This window comes from Apis mellifera, linkage group LG15 (assembly GCF_003254395.2).
Source record: "Apis mellifera strain DH4 linkage group LG15, Amel_HAv3.1, whole genome shotgun sequence".
NCBI classification, from domain to species: domain Eukaryota; kingdom Metazoa; phylum Arthropoda; class Insecta; order Hymenoptera; family Apidae; genus Apis; species Apis mellifera.
In genome coordinates this window covers 3,514,527-3,527,569 of record NC_037652.1, presented here as the reverse complement: position 1 = coordinate 3,527,569, position 13,043 = coordinate 3,514,527, and the positions used below count along the sequence as shown (strand labels likewise).

The window sequence follows — 13,043 nt, the reverse complement described above, 5'->3', positions numbered from 1 at the left end:
TCAAATATAATATTACTTCTATTATTTTATATTATATTGAATAGAATAAATTTAAGTAAGATTTAAATAATTTAATTATAATTTTGTTAAATATAATTTTACTAATAGTTATATATTGTAATATATATATATAATATGTTAATATATTCGTGACGTACATCTTTCAAAAATTAATGCTAGAATAAAATAAACAAATGTAGTGTACGAAAATATAGATTGATAATTATTTATTTATAAATAATTTAAATTAAATGAAGCAAAACAAACTATTGCACTCATTTTATTTAATATAAATTTACATTGCTTAATTTAGTACGTAAGCCTTAACCTATATTTTTATATATTATATTACGTATTTATTTTAATTTTTAAAATCGATTCTCTAAAGATTGACAAAATATATATAAATATATTATATATGTGTAAGTATAACAAAAGTTTTATTTTTTAAAACATTTAAAACTATTGCCTAAAACTATTTAATTAATTTATTCTAAAAATATTATAAATATTTTTTAATCATTACCTTATCGATTTTGATATTTCTCTTTATTTTTTGCTTTAATTCCTTTAATATATGTATTTTTATAATATGAAATATCTATAATAATAACAATTCTCATTTTCAATATGTATCGTCCTCGAAAAGTACGTATCGATAATATTGAAGGTTAATAAATAACTTTTTTTTTTATACCTGTTTGATCATTATCATTCTTCATAATTATGCAGTTATTGAATTGTTTATTTATTTAGAAAATTACTCCAGATAAATCGATAACATTACTATGAAATAGAATTTTACTTGATGCATACATTAGTGTAATGTATTCAGATTAATTGGCATCAGTCTAACCAACCATGACAGTGTCAGGGATGAAATCAGCCATGAATATTATAGATCTACTTTTTGATAAATAAAAAAAAAAACTAGTACTTTAGACTGATCAGATACAATATGATAATCCTTAAAATTATGTAAATATCTCATTTGTCATATAGATTCTTTTTCATTAAAAATGATATGCTATATTTATCTTTTTATTTTAATCTGTTTACTTCTTTTCAATGTTTTAGAGTTAAAATTGAGAATTTAAAAAATGTTTAATTAATGTTTATTTTGTATGTATAAAAATGTTATTAATAAATGTTTAATTTGTTAGATAAATTGCTTTTTTTGTATTTAATTATTCTTGTTTTTTCTTATTTATCTTATCTTATCTTTATTTTTATTTTTTTAAAAATTCAAAATTTTTATATATTTTTGTATAATGTATTTTTTAAAAAAATTATTTTTTATAATTTTTTCTAATTTTATTATTTTGTAAAATTTAATCTATTTAAATTAATTTAAATTTGAATTTAAAAATATGTATGTAAAAATATTTTATTTATTCAAGAACAAAGTTACATATTATCTAAAATGATAATGTGATAATATGATAATTGATAGAAATTGTTTAATAGCAGTAATTCTTCTTGACTGAAAGGATAGGATAATTTACTTTTATATAATAGTCAATGCATTTCCAGTGTCATGGCCTCGAGGGTCAAAATTCTGATGCAATCAGTTACAGGTCTTACGTTTTCAACGTGTACGAACCTCCTTTCTTATACTGAACTTGATAAATTCTCATTAATATTAAACATGTTTCTTTTCAAATTTTTTAAATATCTAATTTTAAATATTTTTTTATCAAATTCAATTCTATAAATTTCTAAGATGAAAAAAATAAATGAATAAATGAAATATTTTTCTAATACCTTTTCAAACTTTTCCTGATTGTCTTAAATTAAATATTTAAATAATCTTTTGAAAAAAATCTAAATCTAGATTAATCTCCAATAATATCTATTAATTAAAATGGCTAGAAAAATAATATTTCAATGAATTTTTCTGCAAGTCAATGAATATTTTAACTTTCAATCTTTGATTGAATCAGTGGATAGGCAGTAAGTTTTGAAATAGGAACGAAAGGAAGGTCATTGATCGCAATGGTGAAAATTAGGTGTATAAATGCGAAAAAGATTCCGCAATTTGATTCTTGCAATTTGAGACCGGACTCCTCGTCCTTGATGGATTCGTTAGCGAAAAAAAATAAGAAATGCAGACTGATGCAACATCTCGAAGAATATCGCGAGACTTTCCGCCCTGTTCCCCTTCGTCTCCGACTATTCTTTCTTTGTATTGCATTCGCCAGTGCTGTCCTCCATGATTCTAGTCCCTCGTATTGCTCTGATTATTGCATTTTTTTGTTTATAATGAAATATAAATAGAAATATAAATATAGAATTTATAATTAAAAATTAATTATTCTTGAGATGATAATAAAACTAAAAGAATTTTGTAAATTAAAATTGTATAACGTAGTAATAATTATTCAATTATTTCATTAAAATTTGATTGTTTAATCATTAAAATTGGATTAAAGTTAGAGAAGGAATTTGTAAATTAACGAGATTATAACAATATAACAATTTAACTTGATTATTTAACTATTTTTGAAATTAAGAAAGAAGTTTTGAGTTTAAAGTTTTATAATGAATATACTAATTCAGGATAATCAAATTAGAATAAAAAAATTATACATACTATATAGATTTATAAGATAATTTTGCATACTATGACTGTCAACATATGTAAATTAATTCTTGCAAATTTGCTAATAGTCCCTTTTAACTCCCCTATTCTTTCCATCATTAAATCAATGAATCAACCATTATGAATCATTTACTTTCCAACAATTATCAAATCAACTTGTAGAATATTGGTCAAACAGCTCATATCAAAGTAAAGTTTAATAATCAAAATAGATCAATAATATGTAATAATATCATATGATAACAATTTTAACTTCTATGCGGTTTACAATATTGAATCAAATTTTTCCCTTACTATTACAACTAATAGCAAATATCAATTACCATCTCAAACACCAAAAGTTACTAAATCACTCTGTACCAATATAATATCTCCATTGTGTAAAATATAGTACAGAATAAAACAATAATTCCAAAGAAGGAAGATAAGATCTAGCTACTTCGGTGCAAAGTCTCTCTACACATCACTGGTCTTCCACTTCTTCCGTCTGTCCGTTCTCTTCGCGTCTCGGTTCCTCTTGGCTCTCCCCGGGAGTCCCCTTTCGGTGCATTATGCTGTTGCGGCTGCCAGTTGACACGTTATTAGAAGATTACGTTTAATCGCAATGAGACGTGATTGCTAGCACAACCTTTTCACTCGATACTACTATCGTCTGGTCTTTGGCGACGATCGAATCGTCCGCTTCCACTGGACGATATATCGAACCTCCGAGTATGTATGTATGGTGTCAATGCCTCCGTTTCATGACGCTATTAACTTTTTCTGCGACTTAACAAGTAGCAGGAAACGCGGTGCGTTTTACGTCTTTCTACCGTAATTGTGTAGGGAATAAAAAATAACGTCTAAGGGAAAAAATGTAAAGAGATTTTCTTCTAATTATTTGGTGTGCTTGATAATTGCATGCATTGCAATATGAAAGATAAATTTTAATGATCATAATCTCTGATAGAAATAATTTTTGTTTCTGTTCTGTAATTACTTATATAGGAAATATTGATATACTTCTACTGTGAATTTGAGGTTATAATACTTACTTTCATTTTGAAAATAAAGATTTGCGTAAATATAAGATTAGAATTGCAGAGATATGTTTTCTTGATGACTATAATTTGTCAGTGTGGAACGTGGAAGCAAATGTTTCTATGAGTAATTGCACATTAGACCGACTAGATTTCCCTTGGACTTAATTATTGATCTTCATCACTAGAGTTCCATTCTAAGAATTAATTTTCCTCTGCACTACACGTACTTGAAACGTATGATCGGGCATAATCTTGATGAAACAATGATGAAAATCAGGTTAATTATCGTGACAAGAATTCTTCTACATATGTATATTTATAAAATTTATACTTCTTAAAAATATAGGCTTCAATTAAAATTGAAAAAAAAAAAATCCTTTTTAAATATTGATATCAATGTATCATTTAAATAAAAATATGCTTCTTATAATTATATATCTTCAAAAGAAGATTAAAAGAAAAGAAAAGAAATTAATTTTGTAAAATACTTGCATTATAGATATTCTTTTCTGTCTTTCCATTCTTTTTCAATATTTACATCTTTTAAATAAAATCTCCGCTAAACAATCTGCTAAAAAAAAATAAAAAACATTAAAAAGAGAAATGAATCTTTCTTGAAACAAAAGAGAAAGAAAAGATTAAATAAAATCCTCAGGTTATCTTTGCTCTATTCTTTTCATTATTTGAATTTGAAATTCCTGCAACCAGTCTGTAAAAAATAAAATAATATAGAAGAAAAAAAAAAAGAAAACAAAACAAACAAAAGTAGATAAAAATCTATTTCGATGGAAAGAAATCACCACAAAGGGCAGAACGAACACACAAGAAACATAAAGCTTTCAAAGAATTCATTCACTGTAAAGTCGATAACAAAAGCCACCGTTCGTTTTCCTCAGGTACTCGGAAATTAAACGAAACTCGTTTCCTTTGAAACCTCGAGACTTTCGCGCGCTATCGGGAAATCCTTTTCAAGTTCCGCGACATTTAACGTGTTATTACGTTCAACGTGGAACAGGCGCGATTCCGGCGCAAGTTACTTCCGGCCTCCAGGAAATTATCGTACGACCATCTATAATTAACGATTGATCGACAAGATGAATTGAAAAAAAATATAAGAAGATTGCATTGGAGATAGGATTAAGCGATTATTGACCAGCTGATAATTGTGCGGATTGGCAAATAAATTCTTCTTCATAATGAAAAGATAGTGAATTGTAAGTTGATAATTTGATTCAATATTTGAAATTGTTATTTTGATATATTTAATATTGTTCAGATGAAATATTGAGATATTAATATTTGAGTATTATAATAATGCGAATTTTAAGATTGATATTAATATTAATGAAACTATTAATAATTGTATTGATATTGATATTTATGAAGAAATTGATAACGATAGTAATTGTGCATGTTATAATGCATGTTAAGGTTATAAATATGATTGATAGTATTAGAATCATGTAATTATTTGATATTAGTTGTGCTGTTAAATTTATGGCTATTCTACTTCACAGATAAGTAACATTTCTTACTGATAGTATTTTCAGAGAATAATATCTTTAATGTGATTTATAATACAATTAATTTTGTGTAATTTATATGTAAATGGTGTACAAATTAAATAGAAAATTTAAAGAATAAAAAGTTGATACTCAAAATATTAATTGAAGCATGTTTTTTAAGTTATAAAGAATTTAATTTTACATTAGATGAAAGAAAACAGACAGAGTGTAATCAATTATTTGTTAAAAATAATTCAAATTAAAAATACTATATATATAATAAAATCTATAAAATAAATCAAAATTTCTAACCTCAAACATTCTATTAAATAAAAAAAGTGGCAAAAATATCTGTAAATAATAAGATCTATAAAATAAACCAAAATTTCTAACCTCAAACATTCTATTAAATAAAAAAAATGACAAAAATATCTGTAAATAACAAAATCTATAAAATAAACAAAAATTTCTAACCTCAAACATTCTATTAAATAAAAAAAATGGCAAAAATTAATTATTCAATAGAAATTTTATCAAAATGAATATATCTTAATTAAAATTCCGCCGAAGTTAAAAACTTCCTAACCTCTACTACTTTATTAAACAAACAAAAACGAAAAAAGTAAATTAACAAGAATGAAAATACACTTAATTTAAATTCCACCATGATTAAACATAAGCAACAAATTTTTTAACCTCAAATATTCTATTAAGATAAAAGAAGAAATGAAAGAAAATTAATGATAAATTAATCATTAAAAAGAATTTTGTCAACTGAATATACGTACAAAATTTCTTCATGATGAAATCAAACCCTTCTAATCTCGAATATTCCCTCATAATTGATCCTTATTATCCTTATTACACACGCAAAAAACTAGCTAAATAATTATTCCAAGAGATAAGGACATTGTGAAACCTCGACAATCGAATCAGCCTCGATTCTAGTACCTTTCGCTGCGCAATGAGTGGGAAGCATGTTTCACTAACAAAGTCGTGTATATTTTTCCTTTAAACGCAATCTAATGCGGTTTCTTTTTTCGGAACGTTTTATCCCCAGAAAGAGAAGGAGGGAGAAGGAAATATTTTTTTTCGGGCACGTGTTGGACACGTTTTTGTAAAATGATACATAAGATAGAAATCTAAAGGAGGAAGACACCAGCGACCACAGGAACTCGATATCTTCTCTGCGGTATTTCATTTGAAAGGATTCCCCGAAAAATATATACTTTTTCCGCCTTTATCATCAATAATGTGATTTATTTTTTTTTATTCATGGATCAGAAAATGAAATTGTTGATTTTTCTCGATGATACTTTTTTTTTATCGATGGATGATAAGTTACGCGTTTTATATTTGTTATTACCATGCTTAAAGACAAAGAAATTTTATATTTTATATCTCATATAATTAATAAAAATATTCATTTCACATGCAAAAATTTGAAAAATGCAGTAAATGCAAAATAGTCGTAATTTATACATGACTATCTTAAATAAAAAAAAAAAAAAAATTTCATAAATATTAATAAAGCGGGACGCGTGGTGGCGCGTACGTGGTGTAAAAGAATTGCAAAATATTTGAAAAATAAAGACGTTGGAAAGGAAAAATAGAAAACAATCGTAAAATCAATTAAATACCTATCAAGTACTCATGCATATATGCATGTCACAATTTTACATCTTATTAATCACACGAAGAATTTTCTATCAAAGAATTTCTCCATCGAGTATTATGTAATCATCCATATACATATTATTAAAATATTACGTCTTAATCATATCGTGACAATCAACTAGTTTTAAGATTAACTTTCACGCTTAGTATTAAAAAAAAAAAAAAAAAAATATGTTATATATCCAATAAAAATTTTATAAAAGATAATAATATCATAACATTTATAAAGGAATAATTATTTTTTGAAATAATTGTGAAATTCTTTTCATTCTCTAAATAAAAATTTACATGAAACTATATTAAACTATATACTATTATATACTGCATGATTAAATAATATATTCAATGGAGAAATTTTTATAAAATTTATAAAAACGATTAATGGAAAAATTCGATCAAAGTAATTGCATACATTATAAACTGATTTCTGGAATTGGAAATCACCATGGGCACGGCATTGAACACGGAAATTCCATCTGGCACGATTCTCGAAAGCGTTCTCTCCGGTTTAATGATTGCTCCGGAGGAAGGAGATCACTCGAGATTATTCCTATTGTAATTCGAAAAAACATTAAGTGTTCACGGAATGTTTCTTATGTAGTACATGATACCGGCATGCAACGTTTTGTCTCATTATTACACATGCTACACTTGCTCGTTAAAAAAAGGAAACAACGGTCTCGAAGGCCGATCATTACTCGATCGTCGTAAATTCCAGCACGAACCGGAATTTTTTCAATTCGATCGATTAATCAATCAATGATTTAATCCTTTCATAATCAAAATATTATATTTATCTTGACTCGTTTCATCACTAATGTTAAGATTACTTCTCATGACTTATAATACCTCTTTGAATAACTGTTTAAAAAAGATTTTCACAAGATTAAGATTTAATTTTTTTTGGTGCATGTAATACATTTAAAAGTAAATCAATAGATGTAAAAATTTAATCATAATCTGTATGATGAATAGTATTAAAATGATTTTATGATTATTATAATACATTACAAAAAAAATACAATTTATATTTCTGGAATAAATTATTATATTAATAATTATATAAATTAATTATCTTCAAATATTTTGAAGATAAGTATAATGACAATATAATGTTATTTTTATTAGTACTTAGCATTATTTGCATTCAAGCAATCATTTTGATGCAACTTTGATAAAGTTAAATCTTAACTTAATTCAATTTATTATTGTACATGCATAATAAATCATAGAAAATTGTTAAAAAGTAACTTAAGATTTATATAAGAGTAATAAAAATTAATGCTTATCTAACAGATATTCTGAAAAGTTTCTATATCATTATTAATACATAAAAATCGATATAAAAAAAAAACTCTTACTTTTAATTCAAAAATATCCGATTATACTCCATTAATTCAAAAGCAAGGAACCATGATTTCCCCAGAGTATTCATTAAACCGGAAGAACAACATTCATCAGGTCTCCAAGGAACATCCGTCTATTTAAGAGAAAACAGGAAAGTAGACGATTTCAAGGATGGAAATTAAAGGAATTACAAATAACGAGACGCAGTATTATCTTTGAAAACTTTCTGAAGGACGTCACAATAAGAAACGATTCAATTCTTCTCTGGTAAAAAAAAAATGATTAAGAATGAAGATATAATCTTATGGACCATTAGAATATCATCGATCTCTGTGAACAAAAGGATTCTAGAGGGATCGGGAATATTTTCATTCTTGGTATTGGATCCTTGAAGAACGTGTTCGAAGAATGCACTTACATTGAAATTTCTCTCTAGATTCTTTAAGCTTCATAGATCTTTTTGAGAAATTAAAATACCTGAGAAATATTTCCAATGTTATTCATATTTAATTTCGATTGGTTAAATATATTTTCAAAGAAATTTACAAGAAGTTTTGTAAAAAATTATAAAGAAAATTCTAATATAAATTTGGTGAAGAAAAGTTTCATGATATATGATAGTAATTGATTTTATAAAATATAATAAAGTAACTTTTTCAAGCTTGATAAATACCTTTCCAATCATTTGAATTGCATTGCAATTGCACACAAAGAAGTATGTAAAAACAAATTTATCACATTCGAAGCTTTTACAAGGAATAAACGATTGAAATTGATAAAGATGAATCCGATGAAAAGGAGTTAAAAGTCGGCTAGAAAGATGAATAACGATAAAGCAGTGAAAGTAATTCGATTAATTATGGTTGGTGGTTATGAATGACGATGAAACGAGTATCCAATTGCGTGCACTGGTGGTATGGTGCTCTTGGAACGAAGAAAATCCGACAGTCCAATTAGAAGGCCCCACTATTCTGAGGGGAGAGAATCTTCTGATAGAACGAATCACATCGATTAAACGACCAAGGTTGGCCAAGAGTTTAATTTCCGTGAGAATAAACAAACCTAATTTCTTCTTGTGGATTTAACTTCTTCTATTGAGGGTCAATTTTCAGCAGATGTAATTGATTGCATTGGATTATTTTCTTTTTACTTCTTATTTTTCTTATGCTTTTTAAAATATTTCACCTACCTTTTTAAGTATATAATCAACAAAGTAATTTATAAAATTGTTGATTGAAATAAAAATAAAAATTTTTCAACAAATTCATTCCTAATATTCAAATTCTCTTCAAAAGAAATAATTCATTTAATAATAAAATGAATTATCTTGAAATATCTCAAAGTCTAAGAATAAAAATTATTTGATCTTAATTTTTAACTTAAAATTTAACTTTCTTTTCCAATGTATGAAACATAAATATAAGATTAATAAATAAATTTTAAAATAATTATAAATTCTTATTCGCTTAATTAATCAATTCATTCAAGGCTTAATAATAGCAATTAAATATCATTAGAAATGATTATTATTTTTAATATTTAAAAAAAAAAGAATGATTTACTCACAGATGCAACAGGCTGCAAGTATTCTCGTAGCATCATCTGGTGGAGCACAATCTGGAAACACAGGCTTCAGCACATAAACGCTGAAAGTCAAGGCCACGATGGCCTGACTGCAAGGCCGCACTATCATACATTCAACCCAGAGCCTGATGAATGCGAGGAAAGGTCCGAAAGTTTCCATAATATATGCGTAATCGGCGCCTGACTTCCTGATCATGCATCCAAGTTCCGCGTAACAGTAAGCCCCTACCTGTCGTGCAATAAATGAATAAACATATATTGTATATTACAATGATATTTAAAATTGTAAAGAAAAATATGATTAGGAGCGTAACAAAATTATAGGTAAATTTTATTCCAATTATAATATATATTTAATACAGTAAGTATAAAAAGTATTTACATATCATTTATTATAATATATATTAATAATACATATTAATAATTGAATATATTATATTTTATTTAATTTAATAATGTTTTTATAATTATAAGAATTTGATAACATGGAAATGAAATTTAGATGAAAAAAAGCTTGATTAAGTAGAAAGTAAAGAAAGTAAAGATGCAAATACTTTTTATGACATATGTAAAAAATTGTAAAAAGTTTTATCATGTATAACATGTTTACATATGTGTAATTCACGTGTCGAATCATTTTATTCGGATTAATTTTAAAATTATAGGAAGTTTAAATTATAGGAAGTTAAAAGTAGAAAGAGAAAGTGAATGTTTGTAAAAAAGATTCTATTGAAAGAGTGAGTTATTTTATGATGTTATTGAACTGAATCTTCAATGTCTTTCACTTTTTTTTATCATCATTTTATTTTTAATATATCAGAATCAATATTATAATTTATCATAAATATGTAAAAACTTCATCTCTAAGTCATGATCAATCCATTAACATATCAATTAAATTTCTTCTGGAATAAACTAAAATATATAGAACTATGATCTTAGATGATTAATTAAAAGATGATTAAGATAATTCAATATAGTATTTCAATCTCAAAATATTATTTATTTTCAAACATCTCATAATTAATCTATAAAATGTGACTTAAATGGTTAAAATATTAAATAATATAAAAATATATTAACAGATTTAAAAATTTTAAATATGTTAAAAATAATTTTAAAAAATTCTTTTCACAATTTCACTTATAGGAAAATCAAAAATAACAGAATAAAATCATCATTCTAATTATTCTGTCAAAAATAAATCCATAATTTCAGAATAAAATTAAATTGAAATATAATATAAAAAATTACTTATAAAAAAAGTTTAAAAAGCTCAGAAGCTCAAAAAACAAGCGTTGTTGTTTCAATCTCTTTAAAATTCAAAGCTTCTTTCAATCCATATATCCAAGATTTAATTTCCAATATATTTTTTTCTCCATATTTTATATTTCCAATTTTCTTTCAAAGAAAATCCAAGATTTAAATTTCAAATAGTAGTTTTTAGAGAAGTTCTTAATCTTCTTTTATTCCATCTATAAAGTGAAGAATTCTTGAGAAGCGAGCTATCGATTGGAAAGAGAGGAATGGTAGAACGCACCGTGGAGAAAATACCGGAAGCTGTCCACACCAAAAGACTCGCGTTCACGCTTCCCGTGTACTTGAGAACACCAGTTGGGCTAACGAATATGCCAGAACCAATAATGGAGCCGACGATCACGGTGATTCCATTCAACAAAGACATTTTTGCCTCGAGCTTGATCTCATCGTTGCCTTTGTCTGTACTTGGAACCGGGTCGTATGGCCCTTTCTCGCCATCCTTGATACTTCCCGATTTCGACATCCTTCCTGCAAATAAGGAACCAATAAAGGGTTAATTTATTTTATTTTTATGGAAATTTTATGCATATATAATTCTTTCTTCGTTGATTAAAATTTTTTAATTGTATTTCTATGCATTTGTATGATTAAATGTTCAAGAAATTCAAAGTTTTATCCATTTTTTTTTCTTATTCTTAATTATTTATTAAATAAGATCATTTCTAAATCTCTAAAAATTCATATGAGCTTTCCAATTTTGCTTATTAGGCAAAAAATATATAAAACTTTAAATATTACAATATAGAAATTAAGAAAATAATAGATAAGAAGATGTTTTTTTTAACTAAAAAGAACAGAATTTATAATTTTATTTATAAGATTGTATTCTTATTATAATTATAATATAACATCAATTTAAATATAAATAAGCCAAAAAATTTCATTATACAAATTTATAAATAATTATAAAAATAAAAATAATGCAATAAAAAACTTTAAAGTCTTTTCTAACTTTTTTGAAGGTTTATTATTAATATCATTAAAATATTGAAAAACTATAAAAAAATTCTATGTAAAACTTCTATATTCTATTATATCATCTATCCTATTCGAATTTCGATCATTCAATGAAAGAAAAATTCCAACTGTTTCTCTATTTTTATCAACCATTCTCTTGAAATAAAAAAAAACACCTGTTGATCAAATTTGATAATGTGAAACAAGCATCGTAACCGTGAAATATCGTAACCAAGAGAGTGAATTTTTATTCCCAATTCATTAGATAAAAAGCATGAAGAAAAAGAATTGGAAAAATCTCAACTCATTGCTACTCTAGTTGCCACTAGAATTTCCATCCAGTTTTATTTTCTTTGCTCTGAATAATGCATTTGATACGAAGTAAGTTACTGTGGCTTTTACTTTGTAATCCAAATAACCAATTCATCTTTTCGACTTTCCACGTGAAAAGATACTTATCAGCTAGAAGAAAAAATATATAAATAAATGAATAACTTCTTTATCTTTTGAATAGAAAATATATCACATAGTTTTATTAATTTTATTAATTTTATTTGATAAATATTTTGAAATATCTTTTTAAAATTTATATATATATATATATATATATATATATATATATATATTATATATATTTATTATGCAATATATATTATACAATATATATTGATTCATAAACTTTTTCATTTTCAATGTGTTGCTTTTTTCAATGTTATTATAATAATAACATAAGTTAATTATGTTTTCTGAGATACAAATTAGTTAGAAATAAATAAATGCCATCAATAATTGTTTTAATTAACAGGAAATGTTAACTGAAACAATAAAAAATAAATTAATTTTTCCTGTCATTATACTTATTTAATTGATTATTTTATTGAAATTTATCTAACTTAGTGCATATGAAATATTGTTTTTTCTTATTTTTTAAATTTAAATTTTCACAAATGGAATAAAATTAATTAGTAAACAATATTAAAATTCAACAAAATTAAAATTTAAAATTTGAGAAATTTTTCAATGTAGTTA

At 25.0% G+C, this 13,043-nt stretch overlaps 1 protein-coding gene across 5 annotated transcripts in view; it reads right to left on the bottom strand.

The window, feature by feature from the left end:
* Positions 1 to 13,043, bottom strand: part of LOC411772 (Y+L amino acid transporter 2) — a 29,766-nt gene that overhangs the window by 6,918 nt on the left and 9,805 nt on the right. For all 5 annotated transcript variants that reach the window (XM_026445663.1, XM_006560638.3, XM_026445664.1 and 2 more), the window contains 2 exons: positions 11,278 to 11,525; positions 9,720 to 9,966 (listed from right to left, as the gene is read on the bottom strand). In XM_026445663.1, the coding sequence (XP_026301448.1) occupies positions 9,720 to 9,966; positions 11,278 to 11,525 (495 nt within the window). The remainder of the gene's footprint in view (positions 1 to 9,719; positions 9,967 to 11,277; positions 11,526 to 13,043) is intronic.